The sequence below is a fragment of the Oncorhynchus gorbuscha genome, linkage group LG05 (genome assembly GCF_021184085.1).
Source record: "Oncorhynchus gorbuscha isolate QuinsamMale2020 ecotype Even-year linkage group LG05, OgorEven_v1.0, whole genome shotgun sequence".
NCBI lineage: Eukaryota > Metazoa > Chordata > Actinopteri > Salmoniformes > Salmonidae > Oncorhynchus > Oncorhynchus gorbuscha.
This window is the reverse complement of record NC_060177.1, coordinates 18,313,276-18,334,421: the sequence shown is the minus strand read 5'-3', so window position 1 is coordinate 18,334,421 and position 21,146 is coordinate 18,313,276. Positions and strand designations below refer to the sequence as shown.

The window sequence follows — 21,146 nt, the reverse complement described above, 5'->3', positions numbered from 1 at the left end:
CAGAGAAGGGATAGAGCTGAGGAGAAACAGATTGGGGCAGTGGTCCTGAAACATTAATTACAGAAGCAGAAGACATTCTATTTTGGTGCTTCTGAGGTGCTTCTGAGACTGTGCTATGCAGAGGTTAGAAGCAACTCTTGCTTTCTCTGTTTTTGAACTCTGAGGGTGTGGAGCTCTAACACTCTGTGACCTCAAGAGAGCTGGCTTTTACAGGATGTTAAAAAGTTTGTGACTGCTCAAAATTAGGATTATGACATAAATTAAATTGGCTCATGTGGGAAAAGGAAAGTAATTATTTAGTGTGAAAGTAGGATAATGAATTTGTGCAAAGACACAGATTCTACTGAGCTACCGGATAAGGATAAAGGATTTGTGTGAGAAAAGAAGAGGTTATATTAATTTTTGGTTTGTATGTGCCAGTGTGTGAATGATGTTAGAGAGTTCATATACTGGTCACTTCTGCAGCTGATGGTTCAGGCTTATCTTTGGTCAGTCGTATGATTAAAGGCCTTCCCACACTGGACATAGGAGTCAGTCTTTTACGAATATTACATATCACACTGTGCGACGTTACCAAATTAAAATCTTGATATCCACCAGTGGTGTAAAGTACTTAAGTAAAAATACTTTAAAGTACTACTTAAGTTTTTTTTTTTGTATTTGTACTTTACTGTTTATATTTTTGACAACTTTTACTCCACTACATTCCTAAAGAAAATAATGTACTTTTTACTTCATATATTTTCCCTGACACCCAAAAGTACTCGTTACATTTTGAATGCTTACCAGGACAGGAAAATGGTCCAATTGATGCACTTCAAGAGAACATCCCTGGTCATCCCTACTGTCTCTGATCTGGCGGACTCACTAAACACAAATATTTCGTTTGTAAGTTACGTCTGAGTTTTGGAGTGTAAATGTTGGAGTGTAAATTCAAAATACAAGAAAATCATGCCATCTGGTTTGCTTAATATAAGGAATTTTAAATGATTTATACTTTTACTTTTGGTACTTAAGTCTATTTTAGCAATTACATTTATGTTTGATACTTAAGTATATTTAAAACCAAATATTTTTAGACTTTTACTCACTCAAGTAGTATTTTACTGGGTGACTTTCACTTTTACTTGAGTAATTGTCTGTTAAGTTATCTTTACTTTTACTCAAGTATGACAATCGGCCACTTTTTCCACCACTGACATCCACCTGGCCAGATTGTACGATTCACTTCAGTTTTGTTGTTACATTCTGTGATTGGCTTGCGTAGCTATGTCAGCCGACGTAGGCTACGTCAACTGCAGTGGTGTATTGGATCTGCGCATGTTTCAGCACCAGCAGCGCAAGCTTCCCTCTATGTGAATGCCAGAGTAAAATGAGTTCGGAAATGATGCATCTTAGAATTTTCACATACAAACTTTATTATGTCAGAACTCCGAATCAAATACGCTTCCCAAAAATAACATGGTCACTGTGGTAGAACGTTTATTTTGATTGGTGGTGATGTGCGTTTATCAAAATCCCATCAGGTAAACAAGATTATTAGGGAAATCATTTCTTCTTGCAAAGCATTTAAACGATCGTCTGTCAACGTCTGGTTCCTCTTCAAGAAATGGTAAAAAATAAAATAAAAATGAAGGCAGTCACCCACCTACAGGTGAAGAAAATGTAGCAGACACAGTCAGGCAGAGGTCAAATGATCTTGTCCTTGATAGGGTGTTCTGTAGCTCATCGTATGATGACAAGCAGAAATGTAATTTATGCTGGACTGTGGCATGATTGCAAGCTGGGCAGATGCACATGTTTGTCCGGTAATCAATCTTTAATCTACTGTAGCTCAGGTGATTGGAGGGCCAGAGCTCACAGACACATTTCTTCTCTCAAGGACACAGTCTTGTGTCTTGTTACAGTGAGGAAGCAGTGTGTGTGTGTGTGTGTGTGTGTGTGTGTGTGTGTGTGTGTGTGTGTGTGTGTGTGTGTGTGTGTGTGTGTGTGTGTGTGTGTGTGTGTGTGTGTGTGTGTGTGTGTGTGTGTGTGTGTGTGTGTGTGTGTGTGTGTGTGTGTGTGTGTGTGTGTGTTTCAGGACCAGAAGTCCCCACAAGAATAGTAAACAAACAACAATTTCACCATCTGGGTACAAATGTGTTACTCCCCACAAGGTCAAATTCAATTTCTAGGGGATTTAGTGTTAGGGTTAGGAGTAGGTTTAGGTTTTGGGGTTAGGGTTAGGAGTAGGTTTTGGGGTTAATATTAGGGTTAGGAGTAGGTTTAGGTTTTGGGGTTAATGTTAGGGTTAGGAGTAGGTTTAGGTTTTGGGGTTAATGTTAGGGTTAGGAGTAGGTTTAGGTTTTGGGGTTAATGTTAGGGTTAGGAGTAGGTTTAGGTTTTGGGGTTAATGTTAGGGTTAGGAGTAGGTTTAGGTTTTGGGGTTAATGTTAGGGTTAGGAGTTGGTTTAGGTTTTGGGGTTAATGTTAGGGTTAGGGAAAAATGTATTTTGAATGGGACAGAATTTGGTGTCCCCACAAGGTTAGTTGTAAAAGAGTGTGTGTGTGAGAAGGTAAACCATTAGTGTTGGAAAATGTCTATCCATGTTAATGTATTATATATGATACATTATTAGAAGATATTTGAGTGAGTGTGTGCATGTGTCAATAATACCAGAGGAATTGAACACCATTGAGGTGTGTGTGTGTGTGTGTGTGTTTCAGCGAGCTCTCCTAGAGCAGAAGCAGAAGAAGAAGAGACAGGAGCCTCTGATGGTGCAGTCCAACGTGGACGGGCGGTCTCGTGCCCGCAGGACCAAGCAGTGTGAGGAGCAGGCTCCCCTGGTAGAGTCTTACCTCAGCAGCAATAGGAGCACCATCTACCACGGTAAGAGAGCCAGCCAGGATCCTTTCACCACCAGGACCCTATTACCAGTGCTGTGTCTCGAATGGCACCCTATTCCCTATATATAGTGCACTACTTTTGGCTATGTTTTGTATACTACTACTACTACTATATATGCTTTTCCAAAAATGTGTGCTCTATATAGGGAATAGTGCCATTTTGGTAACAGCCCAGGACCCTATCAACATCTGTTTACCATAGGAACCCTCTTCCTCTCATCTCTGAGGAAGCTGCTCCAGTGGTGCCGGGCAATTACAGCGATGTCCAGTAACGCTCCGGCATGGGGCCCTTTCAAGGGCTTTTCACAGCCATGACCGGGTGGTATTGATCCAGGTTACTCACATAGAGTGCTTGTGAAAGATGGCTGATTGAAATACTGTATCCATGTTCTTGTCCTGATGCGCTGCTCACTGTTTGATCAAGTTCGTCTATTGATTCTTAGCTCCTGGGCCAAAGGAAAACTTTTCTACTGTAGTGACTTTTTAGTGTTACTTTCTGCTCTGCATATGTAAATACTTGATAGATATCTATCAATACCATGTCAAGGTTGGCAAAAGAAACATGTTATACTTTATTCATTAAATAACTTTGTGTCTTTGTGTGAGAGAGACTGCAGGATTTACCAGTACATGCCTTTCAACTATAAAACTCTAGTGGTCAGAGCTCTGCAGTAGTCCTTCCAGATAGAGCAGAGGTGGTGTTAGTGCTGTGGAGATTGGGCCACTGATCTCCACAGACGGACTTTAGCTGTAGTCTTAATCCCCAACTCAGTGACTGAGTCTGGGCTCCAGACCATGCATCTAAACAGCACGCCCTGGATGGCTGGCTGCTGGAGAGGAACACAATGCCCAACACAACATAACTCAGGCAATGGAGTCAAAAGAAATGACTGAAAAAGCTAATATACCACTAATCACTATTAGGGCATCAATGAAGAACTTTAAAACCATTGAACCTGTGGTAAACTTGCCTGGTAGAGGAAATGTGTAGCTTGTCCCCACGCACAGTGAGGAAGATGGTTCGGTAGGCAGAAAAGTCCAAGGGTCACAGTTGGACAATTACAGAACTTGGTTGCATATTGGGGTCTCCAAATCTACAATTAGATGCCACCTCCATGCCAATAGGCCATTTGGAAAGGTTGCCATAAAAAATGGCTTTATTGAGAGCAACCAACAAATGCAAATGCCTGGAGTTTGCTAAAGGCATTGACACTTGGGTTGGAACCAGGTGCTATGGTCAGATGAGATGAAGACAGAGCTCTTCAGCCACACACACTAGTGGTATGCAAAAAATAACCTCATACTTATTGTAAAATATGGTAGTGGATCTTTGATTTTATGGGGCTGTGACTTGAACCCCATTGAAAACCTGTGGTTTATATTGAAGAGGGCAGTCCATAAGCGCAGACGAAGGATGTCAATGATTTGAAAACATTCTGTATGGAGGAATGGTCTAAGATCCCTCCCAATGTGCTGGGTCCAGTCTCATAAAACATTAAAGAAGAAAGCTAAGTGCCATTATCCTCACAAAGTATTGAAAACAGGTGGTGCCAATGATTCCGACACCTACCTTTTTGAGATTTTCTTTAATCATTTGTTAAACAAAATATTTTTCTCTGAGCAATTGTATTATTATAAAATAATATAAATGATTATTGAAGCTCAGTATTTATTTTATAGTCTTTTTTCATCACCTTCATAATGCGTGCCAAAACATTTTGAGATGACTGAATATGAAAGCTCCAGAAACAGCTCAGTGCATAGGAGCGGACTGACGTCAATACAAAGTATATGATTCATCTTCCTTCAGTGAGTGTACATCCTGATGAAAATATTCCCCTCCGACACTAGTCAAACAGCCCCTGCTATACACAGAAGACACGGAAGCTTTGAACTTCTCCGAATGTTTCCCGTTGCAATCTCAGCCACATCCTTCCAAAGATGTCAAAAAAGATGCCTTTGAGCTCATTCAGTACAGCAGCAAACATGGAGAGAGTCCCTTGATTCATACCTTATGCTTAACAACACACTGATGGCTCTACACTGTTAGTGAAGGAAGCATAAGCACTGTTTGGTCTTGATAAAAATAGAATCCCTCTCTCTCCTGTCCTTATTCTTCACCAACTGTTTTTCTCTCTTTAGAACTCACATTTTCTTGGCTCTATTTTAAGAATCAATTCAACACTCACTAAGAGGGATTACGTGTTCTCTGTACCTTTCGTATTTCCATCTGATTAACCTTAAACTGTATGCATTTCCACATCTACAGTATATCCTTCAGATAATATCCAGGAAAGGTTCAGTTCAGTATTAAGTGGAAATGCTGTTTCATATTCCAGCTTTTATTTACGTACCCTATCTGGATTCATTGAAAAATCATATGGTTTAAGTACAACTCTGACTTGTGTGATAAGTTTGTCTCTCCTCATTTGATAGTAAAGAAATGAACCACCACAAGCCACTGCTGTCCAAAAAAAAACATTACTGCACGTCTGAGGTTCGCAAAAGAGCAACTGGATGTTCCACAGCGCTACTGGCAACATATTCTGTGGACAGATGAAACTACAGTTGAGTTGTTTGGAACGAACACAACACTATTTGTGGAGAAAAAAAAGGCACAGCACACCAACATCAAAACTTCATATCTCAACTGTAAAGTATGGTGGCGGGAGCATCATGGTTTGTGCTTTGCTGCGTCAGGCCCTGGACAGCTTGCTATCATTTACGGAAAAATGAGTTTATCAAGACATTTTGCAGGAGAATGTAAGGCTATCTGTCCGCCAACTGAAGCTCAACAGAAGTTGGATGATGCAACAGGACAACGACCAAAAGCACAGAAGTAAATCAACAACAGAATGGCTTCAACAGAAGAAAATACTCCTTCTGGAGTGGCCCAGTCAGAGTCCTGACCTCAACCCGATTGAGATGCTGTGGCATGACGTTGAGCGGTTCACACCAGACATCCCAAGAATATTACAGAATTGGAACAGTTTTGTAAAGAGGAATGATCCAAAATTACTCCTGACTGCTGTGCAGGTCTGATCCACAACTACAGAAAATGTTTGGTTGAGGTTATAGCTGCAAAAAGGAGGGTCAACCAGTTATTAAATCCAAAGTTTCACATACTTTTCCCACCCTGCACTGTGAATGTTTTCACGGTGTGTTCAATAAAGACATTAAAACGTATAATTGTTTGTGTGTTATTAGTTTAAGCTGACTGTGTTTGTCTATTGTTGTGACTTAGATGAAGATCAGATCAAATCTTAGGACAAATTTATGCAGAAATCTAGGTAATTCCGAAGGGTTCACATACTTTTTCTTGCCACTGTAAATAGCATGTTTTTTCTGCTATAAATCAGATTAGCATCCAGTAGATAGATCATAAAGTAGAAAAACCTGGAAAATATTTGTAAATTATTGACCACCCCAAATATAGGGTGACATTGTTAACAGAATATTTTAGGTGGACTAAACAGATTTAATTGAACCTAGTTCAGAAACTGACTTCAGGCTCATGCTTATCTGAAACAGAGTATGTAGGCCTACCAGTTGTTAGTTTCCATATATGCTAACAGTAACTTCAGGTCATGAATACAGGTCTCTCCATCTCTCTCTGCTCTGAGCTTTTGAAGCATTTGCTCTATTATTCCCCTTGAAGCTGTTTGGAATAATTATAAGAGAAATGGGTTCCCACAATGAGACTGTGAATGTCTCCGCGGTGACGGATCTGGGCTCCGAATTTTTACGAGAATAGACACATACCACTGGATATTCAGAGGACGCTGTAGGGGAAATACCAAGGCAACCAAGCAGTTGATAAGATTAAGATAAACATGTTAGAATCAAAGTGCCAATTTCAAGGGACTGTAGCTACAGTATGCATTTGTTATTTTCTAATCCTGGAACATGTTGTTGCTGTGCATTTGCAATTTTCACAGAGCTAGAACATTCATGACCTGTTTGACATGAGGCGATAAACAGTGTTCTCACCCAGGCAAGAGAAACGCCTCTGTTGTGTGTCTGCTTCCTATAACTTTGCAAAGTGTCCTCTGCTAACTCTGCCTTTACCTGCTCTTTCTCTTTCCCTATAGGCTAACCTTAACTGACAGTACCCTTCTGTTTAGTCTCTTACTTCATTTTTATCTTCATAATTTCCCCCCACCTGCCTGCTAACTCCTTCTGTCCGCTGGCTCCTGCCGTGCCGTACGTAGTGCAAGAAGCTGAACATGAGGAGGTGAAGGTGGTAGCGGACAACCAGGCTCCTCGCTCAGCCAAAAAGGGCAAGGCATCGACCAGCTCCACCCCGCAGACAGGCAGCGGCAAGAAGGAGAGGAAGGGGAAGCACAAAGGTCAGGCTTGCTGTTGCTGCCTCCAGACAGACCGAGAGACAGACAGGCTACAGCAGCATGCATGGTCCTCTCTCTCTGTCTGTTGGTCAACTGTACAGCACGTCTCCATCTGGCTCAGCTCTGTCTCCTACCGTGATGGAAATGAAACAATCCAATTGATATCCTCAGGTTTTCAATGAGGAGGAAGTTTCATTTCTTGTGCCAGAATTAAATGCACCATGTGAGAGTGTTGTGCAGAGCAGGAGATACCACTTTGGTATCATGTAGAGTAAAACAGATTGCATGTGAAATTAGTTGCATGGCCACCAGACCACATATTTGTCTCCCAATTGATCTCCTTTGATAGCTGTATTGTATTTCTGTATTGTCTTCATGAGTTAAGCTCTAAAAAGTCAATGTTAAGATGCCCATAAGCATGCTCCATAAGGTGCATGGCTGTATGCGTCTCTCTTATTCACACAACCATCTTTCAAACCTCCTCAAGCTGGATTGGACTCAGTTCTGTTCATGTTTCCATCTCTGGTGGCACATAGTGGCACTCTAAAGCTAATCAAGCTGCCCTTACAGAGAAGTGAAGCATGCACTCAGTTGCTAAGTCTGTCCAAAATCTAATCTGAGTAATGATGTTAGAGAAGTCGGTCCTCTCTGCCTGCCAAGTAAACACCTTAGTGGCTGCTGAAATGCTCCTTGGCCTTGATACAGACTTCATACGTAAGCAGCATGAATTGAAATGGAAGTGTGAAATTGTGCTCCTCACTTTGATGTCTCTCTCAACTTCTGAGTTTCAATAATCAAATCAGTATACTGTATAGTATACTGTATGTATTTCTGGGCTCCCGAATGGTGCAGCGGTCTAAGGCACTGCTTCTCAGTGCTTGGGGCGTCACTATAGACACCCTGGTTCGATTCCAGGCTGTATCAGAACCGGCCGTGATTGGGAGTCCCGTAGGGCGGCGCCCAGCATTGTCCGGGTTTGACCGGTGTAGGCCGTCATTGTAAATAACAATTTGTTCTTAACTGACTTGCCTAGTTAAATAAAGGTTAAATAAAAAATACAAATAAATTGCCAGTGGCTGTCTGAAATGCTTGTTTACGAGCCCTTGCCAATGATGCAGATTTAAAAAATATATAATAATAAAATAAATAGTAGCACGAGGAATATATATACACAAGAATGGAGCTACAGTTGAAGTCAGAAGTTTACATTGGAGTAGGTTGGAGTCATTAACTTGATTTTCAACCACTCCACAAATTTCTTGTTAAATACTATAGTTTTGGCAAGTCGGGTAGGACTTCTACTTTGTGCATGACAAGTCATTTTTTCCAACAATTGTTTACAGACAGATTATTTCACGTATAATTCACTGTATCACAATTCCAGTCAGACGTTTACATACACTAAGTTGACTGTGCCTTTAAACAGCTTGGAAATTCCAGAAAATTATGTCATGTCTTTAGAAAAAAATTGTAGACCTCTACAAGTCTGGTTCATCCTTGGGAGCAATTTCCAAACACCTGAAGGTACCATGTTCATCTGTACAAACAATCAGCTTGGAGGGGAATGTGATGTTGAACACTGAGCTGTAGTCTATGAACAGCATTTCCCTCTTGTCCAGGTAGGAGAGGGCAGTGTGAAGTGAAATTGAGCTTGGAACCCTTTTTGCATTCTCTTTTGACTCATCACAGTGCTGCTGCTACTGTTTATTATCCATCCTGTTGCCTAGTCCCTTTATCCCTACCTATATGTACATCTACCTCAATTACTCCATACTCTTGCACATTGACTCGGTACTGGGATTTTCACGCAAGACATAGTGTTGTATTCCTCGAAGTGTGCATAAATGGCATTTAGCTCGTTTGGGCGTTCTGCATCTCACTGGGTTTCCTTTGTAATACGTTATCGTCTGTTAGCCCTGCCAGATACGACAAGCATCGAAGTCAGTGTAATAGGATTCCACCTTTCTCCTATATTGTCCTTTTACATTTTCGATGTCTCATCCGAGGTTGTACCGGGCTTTCTTGTATGCATCCATGTGTCCCGTTCCTTGTAAGCGGTATCTCTAACCTTTAACCCTGCGTGGATATTGCCTATAATCCATGGTTTTTGGTTTTGATACGTTCATATAGTCACTGTGGGGACGACATCATCTAAGCACTTATTGAAGAAGCCTGTGACCGGTGTGGTAAACTCCTCAATGCTATCAGATGAAACCCTTAATATAATAATAATAATAATATAATAATAATAATAATAATAATAATAATAATATAATAATAATAATAATATAATATAAATAATAATATAATAATAATATAATAATAATATAATAATAATATAATAATATAATAATAATATAATAATAATAAATAATAATAATAATAATAATAATAATAATAATAATAATAATAATAATAATATATGGAACATATTCCAGCCTGTAGTAGCAAAACAGTCTGCTTCATCAAACCACTTTGGTATTGAGCATGTCGCTGGTACTTCCTGTTTGAGCTTTTGTTTATAATAAGTAATCAGAAGAATAGAGTTGTGGTCAGATTCGCTGAAGTGAGGACAAGGGAGTGGCTTGTATGTGTTTCTGTGGGTAGAATAAAAGTGGTTTAGGGTTTTAGCGCGCCTTGTGTCGCAGAAGACGTGTTGATAAAAGTGAGGTGGAACTAGGGTTGCAAAATTCGGTGAACTTTCATTAAATTCCCTAGTTTTCTTAAAATCCCAGTTGGAGGTTTCCCTGAATCAGGAGGGAATAAGCAGGAAATCCAGAATCAGGAGGGAATAAGCAGGAAATCCAGAATCAGGAGGGAATAAGCAGGAAATCCAGAATCAGGAGGGAATAAGCAGGAAATCTGCAAAACTAGAGTTTTATGAAAACTTTCAGTAAATTCACTGTTTTCAGAATTTTGCATCCCTAAGTAGAACTGTTGTCTCCCTGCATTAAAGTCTCCGCCCACCAGAAACGCTGCCTCTGGGGGAGCAGTTTCATGTTTGTTTATGGCACCATACAGTTCGTTGAGTGCCAAAGTGGTGTTGGTTTGTGGAGGGATGTAGACAACTGTGATAATTACAGATGAGAATTATCTTGGTAGATAAGAGTCTGCAGCTTACCATGAGCTTTTTATATCTGGTGAGCAAAAGCTATAGATTTCCTTCTCACTGGAAGCAGCACACCAGTTGATGTTTATGAAGAGACACACCCCTCCCTCCCTGGATTTGCCTGAGGCCACATTCGTCCGATCACGCCGCTGCCTGGAGAAACCACTGAGTTCTACATACATGGTCATCCAGCCACGTCTCTGCAAGGCATATAATATCGCAGCTTTTCAAATCTCTCTGATAGAAGACTCTCAAATGAAGCTCATCCATATTATTCTCGAGTGACTGGACATTTGCCAATAGAATGGAGGGGAGTGATGGTCGATAGTCTATTCGTCTCAGTCTCACAAGGATAACGGCTCGTCTGCCACATCTATGCCTGCAGTGTTTTGTTGCCCATGCAGCCAAGGAATGGGGTCCAGTATGAACAAGGGAACAGCTGAGTCGGAGTTGAAGTCGGATATGATAGTCGAAATTGAGTTTAGCAACTGTTTATCTGTCCAGAATTGCATGGCAGTCATATGTGATAATAGTATGAACTTTCTCTACGAAACAAAGTAAAGATAAATACGAAAAGGTCACTAAGTCAGGTTGGAACTCTTATCCGTTGGCGCTATCTTTGTTGCTGCACAATAATGCAGGAAACTGCTCTTGAAGTAATGTAAAGGCAAATTATTGATATAATAAATAATAATACAGATAGGTGCAGATAATATACAGATAGGTGCAGTGAAATGTGTTCATTTTCAGTGATGGGTATGTTTTATTCCACTCTGATTGAGTGATACCTATCCCTGACATACAGAGTGAGCCCTCCAGGCTGGTTTATGGGAAGCCCACTACCTTGTAAAGATGGTATAGGTAACAGGGATGTTTGTCATCTCAGGATGCTTTTGTAATCCTTACTCATCTGTTCAATGCTACTGTTTTTCCTCCAATGTGATTCACTCAGGGCTAGTGATTAATCAGACTAGAGTCACAGCGTCGTTCAACACCGATATGGCCCCTTTCTTCTTACGGAATGATGGCTTACCTCGACACACACACACACACACACACACACACACACACACACACACACACACACACACACACACACACACACACACACACACACACACACACACACACACACACACACACACACACACACACACACACACACACACACACACACACACACACACACACACACACACACACACACACACACACACACACACACAGCTGCTCTCTGAAACGAGGGTTGGCTGCTTCGCTAACGCCACACTAACAAAGGGCTGCAATCTCCCTCTGAAAGCAGCAGTAATTCTTGTGTAATCACAGTGTTAAAAAGACAGTCACTAATTCAGTTGGGAGCAATAAAACACTCTTTCAGAATGTGCGTTTTACCGGCTGTGATTTCATCTGGCTCATCTCATTTAATCGCTTGTTGCACTGCTATGGTGATGAGACAGAAGAGGATGAGGAAAAACAGTATGCCAGTGGCTTTGAAGCAGTAATGACCAGGAGGCCTCATTTATAACCATTGTGTAAATTTGACACTAAATATCTGTGCATCATTTCTGAAAAGGCTACCCTACAAACTATTAGAATCCAATAGAAAATAATTTTAGAACCTACCCTATAGGATTTCGTCCTGTTGGTCCTATCGTAGAGGATTTTATCCGATAGGACTGGTTCTAAAATATGATCGTTTATTGGGGAGATTCTTGAATTTGAATCCTGTATAAGATAAGATAAAAAACCTATAGGATAGAATCCCATAGGAGTCCAATAGGAATGGTTCCAAAATGTGATAGGATTGAATCACTCCCTTATTGTGGTGGTGTGTTTAAGAGGTTGAGAACCTCAGGGAATTATCACTGGTGTGGGTAGGCAAAGAGATGGATATTGTGCTCCGGAGAGACATGAGAGAGAATGTTCCTCAGTTTACTTGTCTTTAATCTTGATTGCAGTTTAACATAAATGTTCAGGTTTCTGTGCCATATTAGATTTGAGATGATTTGCGCTAATTTCTGGAACTAAGACCTTATGTGTTACTACATTACACAACCTCACGTTTCAACTACATTGAATTTAGGGTCATTACACATCCTTTTTACCTCAGATTAGACCGGAGGTTTTGGGACTTCAAATTCTACTATCGTTTTGTAAACGCGAATGGCAGGCAATATTTGAAATGCTCTGTATAAAAGTCACTGGTCTCACACCAATACATGGATTCATCACTCAAATAAGAGCTAACCCTTGTCACTGGGGCGGCAGGGTAGCCTAGTGGTTAGAGCGTTGGACTAGTAACCGAAAGGTTGCAAGTTCATATCCCCGAGCTGACAAGATGAGAAATCTGTTGTTCTGCCCTAGGCTGTCATTGAAAATAAGAATTTGTTCTTAACTGACTTGCCCGGTTAAATAAAGGTACAAATACAAATTTAAAAAATGAAAAGCTGTTGATATCCTGTGGCGATTTGTTGAAGTTAATAACAAAGCAACTGATTTATTTCCTTCCCCGTTTTGGCATCCTCACAACTTCCATCCGACATTCTAGAATTTAGATGACTGTCTACAGCAAATTCTCTTCGAACCAGTGATATACAAATGATTCTCAGATTCAGTATGGCCTTTGAATAGTGTTAGTTTAAACAGTGCATACACCCCTGCTCTATTGATTTCAAATTCATATCGATATGACTGATGAACAAAATAGTGTTGTTTCTTTCCTCAGTGGCGACCCACTTGCAACAATCGTAAATGTAGCTGGCTGTCTTCTACAAGTTGTCCTCTAACCAGTGATATACATATTATTCCTAGATTCCGTGTGGTTGTTTTTAGTAAGGTTAGTTTGAACAGGACATGTATCCCGACTCCCCCCTCTCATTCTACTGATTTCAACGTGATATCAATATGAGGGATTGACAAATAAGTGTTGCGTTTCTCTTTCCGTTTTGGCCACACCCCCCAAAGCAAAATGCATCACTACAAAATGTAGCTGGTTGTCATCAGCAGGTTGACCTCTAACGAGTGACGTAAAAATGATTTCCAGTTTCCATGCGGTTTTTGAGTTGTGTTAGTTTCAACAGCGCACACAAACCTGATTTCTCCCCTAATCAATATGAATGATTATTTGTCACTTGTCAAAACAACAGGCTTTTTGGTGCATATGCAGTTCATAAGGTGCTCGTTAAAAGGAATAGAAGAAATATGACAAACATGTCCATCTGGGGCGGCAGATAGCCTAGTGTTTAGAGCGATGGACTAGTAACCGGAAGGTTGCAAGATTGAATCCCTGACCTGACATGGTCAAAATATGCTGTTCTGCCCCTGAACAAGCAGTTAACCCACTGTTCCTAGACCATCATTGAAAATAAGAATTTGTTCTTAACTGATTTGCCTAGTGAAATAAAATAAATGTAAAAATCCACAGTTGCACAAAATACTAGGCCACTTGCCTGTTTGCAATAGCAATACTTAAACCACTCGAAACTGTGCGTACACATGGTCTAAAGTTTGCAGGAAGGTGAGCACATTCTCAAGTCAAGTGAACTTTTGCATGAATACTGCCACACGCATGTTTTGGGGTATATTTTGAACAGGTTTATAAATGAGGCCCCCACCACTCCATTCGTGTGAAAGGGATTAGTAATCTGGTGCGTGATTGGCTGAGTCAGTAGCTGACTGTAGCAGCAGGGACATCATGTTCTGCCCTGTTACGCAGGCTAATTGAATGGCTAAGAAGCAGCGGAAGTCTTAAGAGTCAGGCCGAAAATATACCACATCAACCCACAAAGGCGTTCAAATCTGAATCTCACTGCATGACCCCTATTACCCAGGCAAATGTCATCTACTCGACTCCATTTACTTATACTGTATGAGTTTTTTTCCAACCGATTTCCATTCATTCTCCATGTCATGTTTGCATGCTTGTAGGCATGTTATGTGTGAGTGTTGACACATAACAGTATGTTATTGCATGATCTAATGCATGTGTGTTACTACTATTACTGTACGACTACGGAGGTCTGACCTTGATGGGGCTGGTTGGGTGTGGTGGTGTGGCAGGACTCGATGGGCCGGCGTCCTTCCAGGAAGAGGGCCAGATCCAGATCATGACGGTGGGTCACTGGGCCGTGGAGGAGGGGAGTGAGGGAGATGCTGTGATCAGTGCTCAGCCACAGGGCAAGCAGGACCTGAGGGTCACCATGCTTAAGAAAGGTATCAATACATATAGGCCTATCCCTGGCCTCCAGCCTGATCTGTGTACATGTACAGTCCCTCTGTGGCTTCGATTGGTCTGAAACACAGGTCAGAGAGTGATTGGCACTTGTCCTCTCCAATCATGCAGTGATTGGTCTGAGATTATGAGATTGTGAGGACCTTGGATTTATTATAAAGTAAGACCTGTTAAATACAGCTCTCCTTTCCCTTGAGATCTTTGCCAACTGAACAATAACATCTAAGTCAACTAAACAGTAACATCATGCTTATTACACCATGAATAACACTTTACTAAAAACATCAACAGTACTCCACTTGTTTTGTTCCTCTTGGTAAATAGGTTTCCAGTTTCCACCACCTTTTGATAGCTGAAAACATACTGTACACAGTGACAGTTAGATACATTTATCTTAAAAATTCTCAACCAATTCAAGAAGCAGCAGGTATGCTATGACCTGTTGTGATGCTTTTAGTGGGCACGCTACAGGTGTCTATTGGCAGCTTTTCATGGTTATTTCCCTGTTGGAGAGAGAACCTCATACAGTTCAGACTCTACCCAGAACACTACCTTTAGACAGTAGTGTATCCAAACCTCTCCATGAACTGATGTTTCAGAACAGGCTTATGTGTCTATGTTCCTGTGTGTTGTATCTTTGTGTACAGTGCTTGGTGTATGGTGCAGCATGCATTTACAGTTCTGTTGTTATTCAAACAGCATTACTAGGAGCACGACAATGCCATTACATTATGTATTTTCTGTTTGAAGGTATTTCTAGTAGTATGAACTTTGACGAAGAGGAGGATGACGAGGATGAAGTCAGTTCCAGTTCCTCTCAGCTCAACAGTAACACACGGCCAGGCTCTGCCACCAGCAAGAAGTCCTGCAAGGTACACCATCTGATGCTCTGTGGTCATCTATTGATTCCTGACTCTTTGATGGGGCTTTTACTTTACACACAGTGTGCACTAATGCACCCTCTATTTGCTTTGTTCCTCTGCTCAGCGGGGCTCAGCCATTAGTCCATTTGGGGAATGACGACAGAGCAGTTTTGTGTTTTGGGCTACATTATGCTCAACCTATTCCTCTTTTATATCTTTATTATTGTCATTTGAACTGTAGTTTGTTGATACATGGAAGCAGCCCAGACATCTTCTGATGTGAATAGTTTTACCTAATGGAAATGGGAGTTTTTTCCCCTGATCTTAGAACCTAAGCAGTCTCATGAATCCATCTGAGAGGGGAAAGGGGAATTTTTGTATATCAAACTGCCTTTCTAAATCATGTCCTTGCTGAACTCTTTGGTAGCTGAATATAATATTCCGGTTGGCATGGCTTTCTATCATGCAGTTGACATACCCTGGCCCTTTGTCCCCCTGGCAGTTTTGAAATGCTATTTAAAATACCCCCCAGAAAAGACAAATGACAGTCCACAAAATGACAGGCTACTAAGTCTTAGGTTAGCTCTGGTATTTCTGACTTGTCATCTGTCATATTCCGAAATAACTGCTGATTATTATTTGTATAAATATTTTAAACCTGCAGGAAATGTGGTGTGAGAACAGGCTGTTTTTCTCTGCTGTTTCTTTCCTCCCCTGCTGTCTGACTTAGAGGTAGAGCTAGTCAGAGGAGGCGGTGGGCTGTGTAGTCTCCTGTGGTTCGAGGAGGTTGAGGGGAAGTGACTCTTTAGTGTACTGTGGGCTTTAGAGAGGCACCTGACATCAGGAGTGACATTAGAAGCTATCCTGAGCACCTGACCATGTCACCTACCTGCTGAGACAGACGGTCTCTTACTATAAGTTTGGCTGTTAATCATGTCTCCTCGCTGCCTGGTCCTTCCATGTGGATCTAACCCCCTGTTGAAACCCAGATGGTGTCTACACAGCCTCACGGTTTTAAACACAACGTGCTAATGTAGTTTCAGTCCCCAATGGATGTTTTATAATAACCATTATAATTTTATAATGGAAGGGATGCAGAACAGCCGAAGGTCCGGTAATCTGATGTTTTGAACGTGACATGGACTGATGTGTCTCTCTCTCCCTCAGGAGGCAGCCTCAGCGTCCACCCCTCCCGTCAGTGAGCCGGCCATCGACGTGGATGACCTGGAAGAGTTCACCCTGAGACCAGCCCCTCAGGGGATCACGGTGAAATGCAGGATCACCAGAGACAAGAAGGGCATGGACCGAGGCATGTACCCTACCTACTACCTCCACCTGGAGAGGGAGGATGGGAAGAAGGTGAGTGTAGAGCAGAAGGATAAATACTTACCACACTGACAGAACGCTTTAGGGCAGGGCTGTTCAATGTCAGTCCTGGATGGCCAAAAAACGACTGCTTTTCATCCTCTCCTAATAAGGGACTGATTTAGACCTAGGACTCCAGGTTAGTGCAATTAACTACCAGGTTGAAACAAAAATCAGAAGTGTTTCTGCCCTCCAGGACAAGAATTGAACAGCACTGCCATCCATCCTGACACCACTTGACCCTCTGCCTATGAACAAAAACTGGTGTCAAATACCATCATGCCACTATGAATTAGCATGACCAATCAACCGTGAAAGGCTGTGAAAGGAGTCCATGCTTTGATTGTTTAGTGGAGCTGGTTAGATGAGGCTAATTTAGATGTTGCAGCCTCAAATCCCAGGGCTTATTGATGATGGTGTTGTTTCTGATGAAGTTGCTTTGCTAATTGGATTTGTTCTTGCCATAGGTGTTCCTGTTAGCTGGAAGGAAGAGAAAGAAGAGCAAAACATCTAATTACCTCATCTCCATCGATCCCACTGATCTGTCTCGAGGGGGGGAGAGTTTCATCGGGAAGCTGAGGTGAGTGAGTCTGCTGCTGTTTCTTTTGAGCACCGGGCTGCAGCTGCAATTTTCACAATAATGAGCTCATCATTATGGGAAATCCAGGTTACCTTCCGAGAAACTGTGGAAGATGGTTGTTTCTCTTTCCGACTGTAGGCCAATGGGCAGAGGTATTACAACAATGTAGAGTAGAGCAGGCTACTGAGTGCATGCTCATACTTATCTGTCAACTCCATGGCATTCTCTAACCTTAAATATATGTTATGCAAGAAGGACGTTTGCCTTTTTGGAGTAGCTGAATGAATGTTCTGTTTGATATATGCTGTAATGAATTAGGGGCTATGCAGGCCCACACCTGGCTGCTCTCTTGGAGAAGACAAAATAATTGGATTCATTACTTCCGTTTGAGCGCTCATTGTTGGGAAGAGGAAGCAACACCTGTGTGTTGGCAGCCAGGGGGCCAGGGTTGATTAAAACAAGGACAGAGAGACCCTGTGGACACACTGGAGAGGGGCACTGCAGCCTACACACCCTGGCAGACACTTCCTATAAGGACGTGTGGGTGGGTCTGCACTGACGACAGTATGTCTACATTGTTTTGATTCATCAGCTTTGTGTCTGTGTGTGTGTGTGCGCATACATACAGAAATTAGATATTTCTGTATTTCATTTTCAATTTTTTTTAAACAAAATCTAAACTTTTTTACTTTGTCATTATGGGGTATTGTGGGTGAGACAGATGGGTGAGAAAGAAGAAAATACAACTAAATATGGAATAAGTAAAGGGGTATGAATACTTTCTGAATACTTTCTGTGACCAGATTTCACTGTGGGGGTTTATGTCAAATTGAACAGATGTATTTTTTTCTAAAGAGCCTTAGCCCCACCCATCTCTTTAAGAATTCACATGTAAACGCATGGCCAGCAACCGTCAGAATGGGCGACCCTCCATTATCTCAACCAATCGTGGCTAGCAAGGAAGGATCCTGTCTTTCTCCCTATATAGCTCAGGGCTTTCTCCTTGGCTAAACTAGGCTCACAGTTAAACATTTTTATTCATATTTACGGATCCCGTACAAGTTTGTGATTAAGGCACATGAATGTTCACATGTTCAAGAAGGCATTTGTGCAAAACAATCTACAAATATATTAAAACGTCCCTGATGTGAAGTAGAAACTAGCCTCAAACGCCACGATCCTGTAACCAGTCACATATTGTCTGGGCCTGCTCACTGTCTGCGTTAGTATAGAATAGTGTCGGGGCTCCAGGCTTTGATTTCCAGGAAGGCAGTGACATCAGGGCTCCTTAGAGATAGGATTAACTCTGGCCACACTCTTCATTAATCTGGTGTACTGGCTGCTTCTGCTGGTCGATAGGCTACGCTCCCCTCCCCTCCGCGCCTCTCGCTCCTCACGCCTCTATCATCACAGTAACACTTGACTGATGGAGCGCTGGATTGAGAAGAGCAGCTGACCTTTCACCTGCCACTTGTGAGAGTCATGGACAGGCCGCATAAATGAGCTCCTGACTTTTCAATTGACCTTTAAGAGCCGTCCAATCCGCCATTAGGGGCTCCAGTTGTGATTGAGGCAAAGGGATTAACAGAGATATGAGCCATTATTCAACCTAGCTGTGCAGACATCTCATCTAACCCTCTCCAACTGTTTATAGCCATACAATTATTTATTTTGACAGCTAATAATGAAATAATGCAGTTTTAATTCATAAATTCAATTTACTATGGCAATAGTATAAACACCATGATTGCATGTACTGTAAGATATGATAAACACTAATTGTAATTTGAAATAATGTGATGGTGACTTTTGAACGACTAATGACTCAACCGTTTACCAAAAACAATGATGTTGTTGATGATGATGATGATGATGTAAACCATTTACATTGATTGCGCATCATGGGCTGGATACAAATGTATTGTTTTCTTAAGGTTGATTAGCAGAGCCTTTTCCCTGCTCATTGAGTCTGATTGAAGGATGGGCTCCAGGAGGTGGCTGATTAGGGATAATGGCCACTGCCTTCATCTGTCTCAATGGCTCCTTGTCCCTTTAGTATGGCATGGCATACTCTCCCAGTCCCTCTGTATCCTCAGTGTGTTTTCTCTTCTCTACAGGTCCAACCTCATGGGAACCAAGTTTACAGTGTATGACAGTGGACAGAACCCTGGGAAGACAACCTCCAGCCTAGAGGCTACTAACCTGCGGCAGGAGCTGGCAGCTGTCTGCTATGTGAGTCCTCCTGTTGTCTATTACCCAGATACAAACAGGCAAACATTGAGCTACTCTCAGGCCCATAGCTAATTAGCGTTGCCTTAGTCTGGGGGAGACATGGACGTGTCAGACACAAATAAGAGAGGAGAGGCAAGCAAGGTCAAATACATACACTGAATCCAGAGACCGCACACAGCACTACTCTCAGGCATTAGGACCAGCCCCTGTAGCCCCTTAATAACAGTGCCTTCATCTAGGGAGACATCGGTGTGTCAGACACATAATAGCAAATAAAATAAAAGAGGCAAACCTGGATGAATCCATACAATGTCATGGGGTTAGCAGGCAAAGCCACAGAGCATTGGTGTTGGAACACGGGGACACCTAGTGCTCACATTTAAATGGCAACGGTTTTGACCTGATACTTTATCAACGAGGAGTCTGTGGGTGACGGAGACTGGACCATAATATAAGTCCCAACTGTACTTCTTTTTCAGGAAACCAATGTTTTAGGGTTCAAAGGACCTCGTAAAATGAGTGTCATCATTCCTGGAATGAACATGGACCATGTGAGAGTCGCCATCTGCCCACGGAATGTAAGTCAAAAACAAATATTCCTCAATGTAGGTAGAGTATGTTAGGGACTAGTGGTGTGGTTTCAGTTGGTTGCCTTGAGTAATGGTTTACCTGTCTGTGACTTATTCTCGCCACTCAGGACCATGAGTCTTTACTGGCGCGGTGGCAGAACAAGAGCACAGAGAGTGTGATCGAGCTTCACAACAAGACCCCCGTGTGGAACGACGACACTCAGTCCTACGTTCTCAACTTCCACGGCAGAGTCACTCAGGCCTCAGTCAAGAATTTCCAGATCATCCACGACAATGACCGTGAGCTCTCCAGATTCTTACTGCCTGCATGTCAAATACTTTGTGCATCCTATTCCCTAATCTGTTGAAAAATTGGTGCACTATATAGGGCAAGGATGGGCAATCAGCTGCGCCGGCCCACCTTTTGAAGGACCTCTGATCAGTCGGGGTCACAACCTACTGTTGCGAGGTAGAATAGTAGAATACACAAGGTGTCATTTTGAAATGTGGTTGTGCATCAGCAGTTTTTCTCTTTTTATGTCAGTCACTGATAGTCAGTCAATTAGCCTATATCAACATTTTTGGGGGGATTGCTAAATTAGTTTTGCGTCGAGCTATTGAATTACCAGCTATAGGGCCCCCATTTATTTTGTTAGTCAGTCAGATATCATATTAAAAACTGTAAACATTTCTCTCCACCCTATGGCAAACTGTGTAGAATTGTAGGAAATTAGCTGTAAAAAAAAAGCTAATTTTCCTCTCTACCCCGTGGCAAAATATGTAGAATTGCAGCAAACTTGCTTTAACACTGCAACACTTTCTCTACAGCCAATGGCAACGTGTAGAATTGCATGAAATTAACTATAAAATGTAAGGCCATAGTAGCAAAGTAGGGAGCGTTTGACAGTGATGAGAGATGGTTGTTTACACGCGGACCCATAGCGAATGCAGGCAATGAGGCAGTG

The 21,146-nt window shown here is 41.8% G+C and overlaps 1 protein-coding gene across 4 annotated transcripts in view; it reads left to right on the top strand.

Moving 5' to 3' along the window:
- The window catches only part of LOC124035609 (tubby protein-like), a 93,638-nt gene that overhangs the window by 68,283 nt on the left and 4,209 nt on the right, over nucleotides 1-21,146 (top strand). For 2 of the 4 annotated variants that reach the window (XM_046349140.1, XM_046349141.1), the window contains exons 3-11: nucleotides 2,707-2,869; nucleotides 7,098-7,235; nucleotides 14,401-14,553; nucleotides 15,323-15,444; nucleotides 16,603-16,794; nucleotides 17,268-17,380; nucleotides 19,498-19,612; nucleotides 20,092-20,190; nucleotides 20,310-20,481. In XM_046349140.1, the coding sequence (XP_046205096.1) occupies nucleotides 2,707-2,869; nucleotides 7,098-7,235; nucleotides 14,401-14,553; nucleotides 15,323-15,444; nucleotides 16,603-16,794; nucleotides 17,268-17,380; nucleotides 19,498-19,612; nucleotides 20,092-20,190; nucleotides 20,310-20,481 (1,267 nt within the window). The remainder of the gene's footprint in view (nucleotides 1-2,706; nucleotides 2,870-7,097; nucleotides 7,236-14,400; nucleotides 14,554-15,322; nucleotides 15,445-16,602; nucleotides 16,795-17,267; nucleotides 17,381-19,497; nucleotides 19,613-20,091; nucleotides 20,191-20,309; nucleotides 20,482-21,146) is intronic. The other 2 variants (XM_046349142.1, XM_046349144.1) reach the window with 2 other exon arrangements.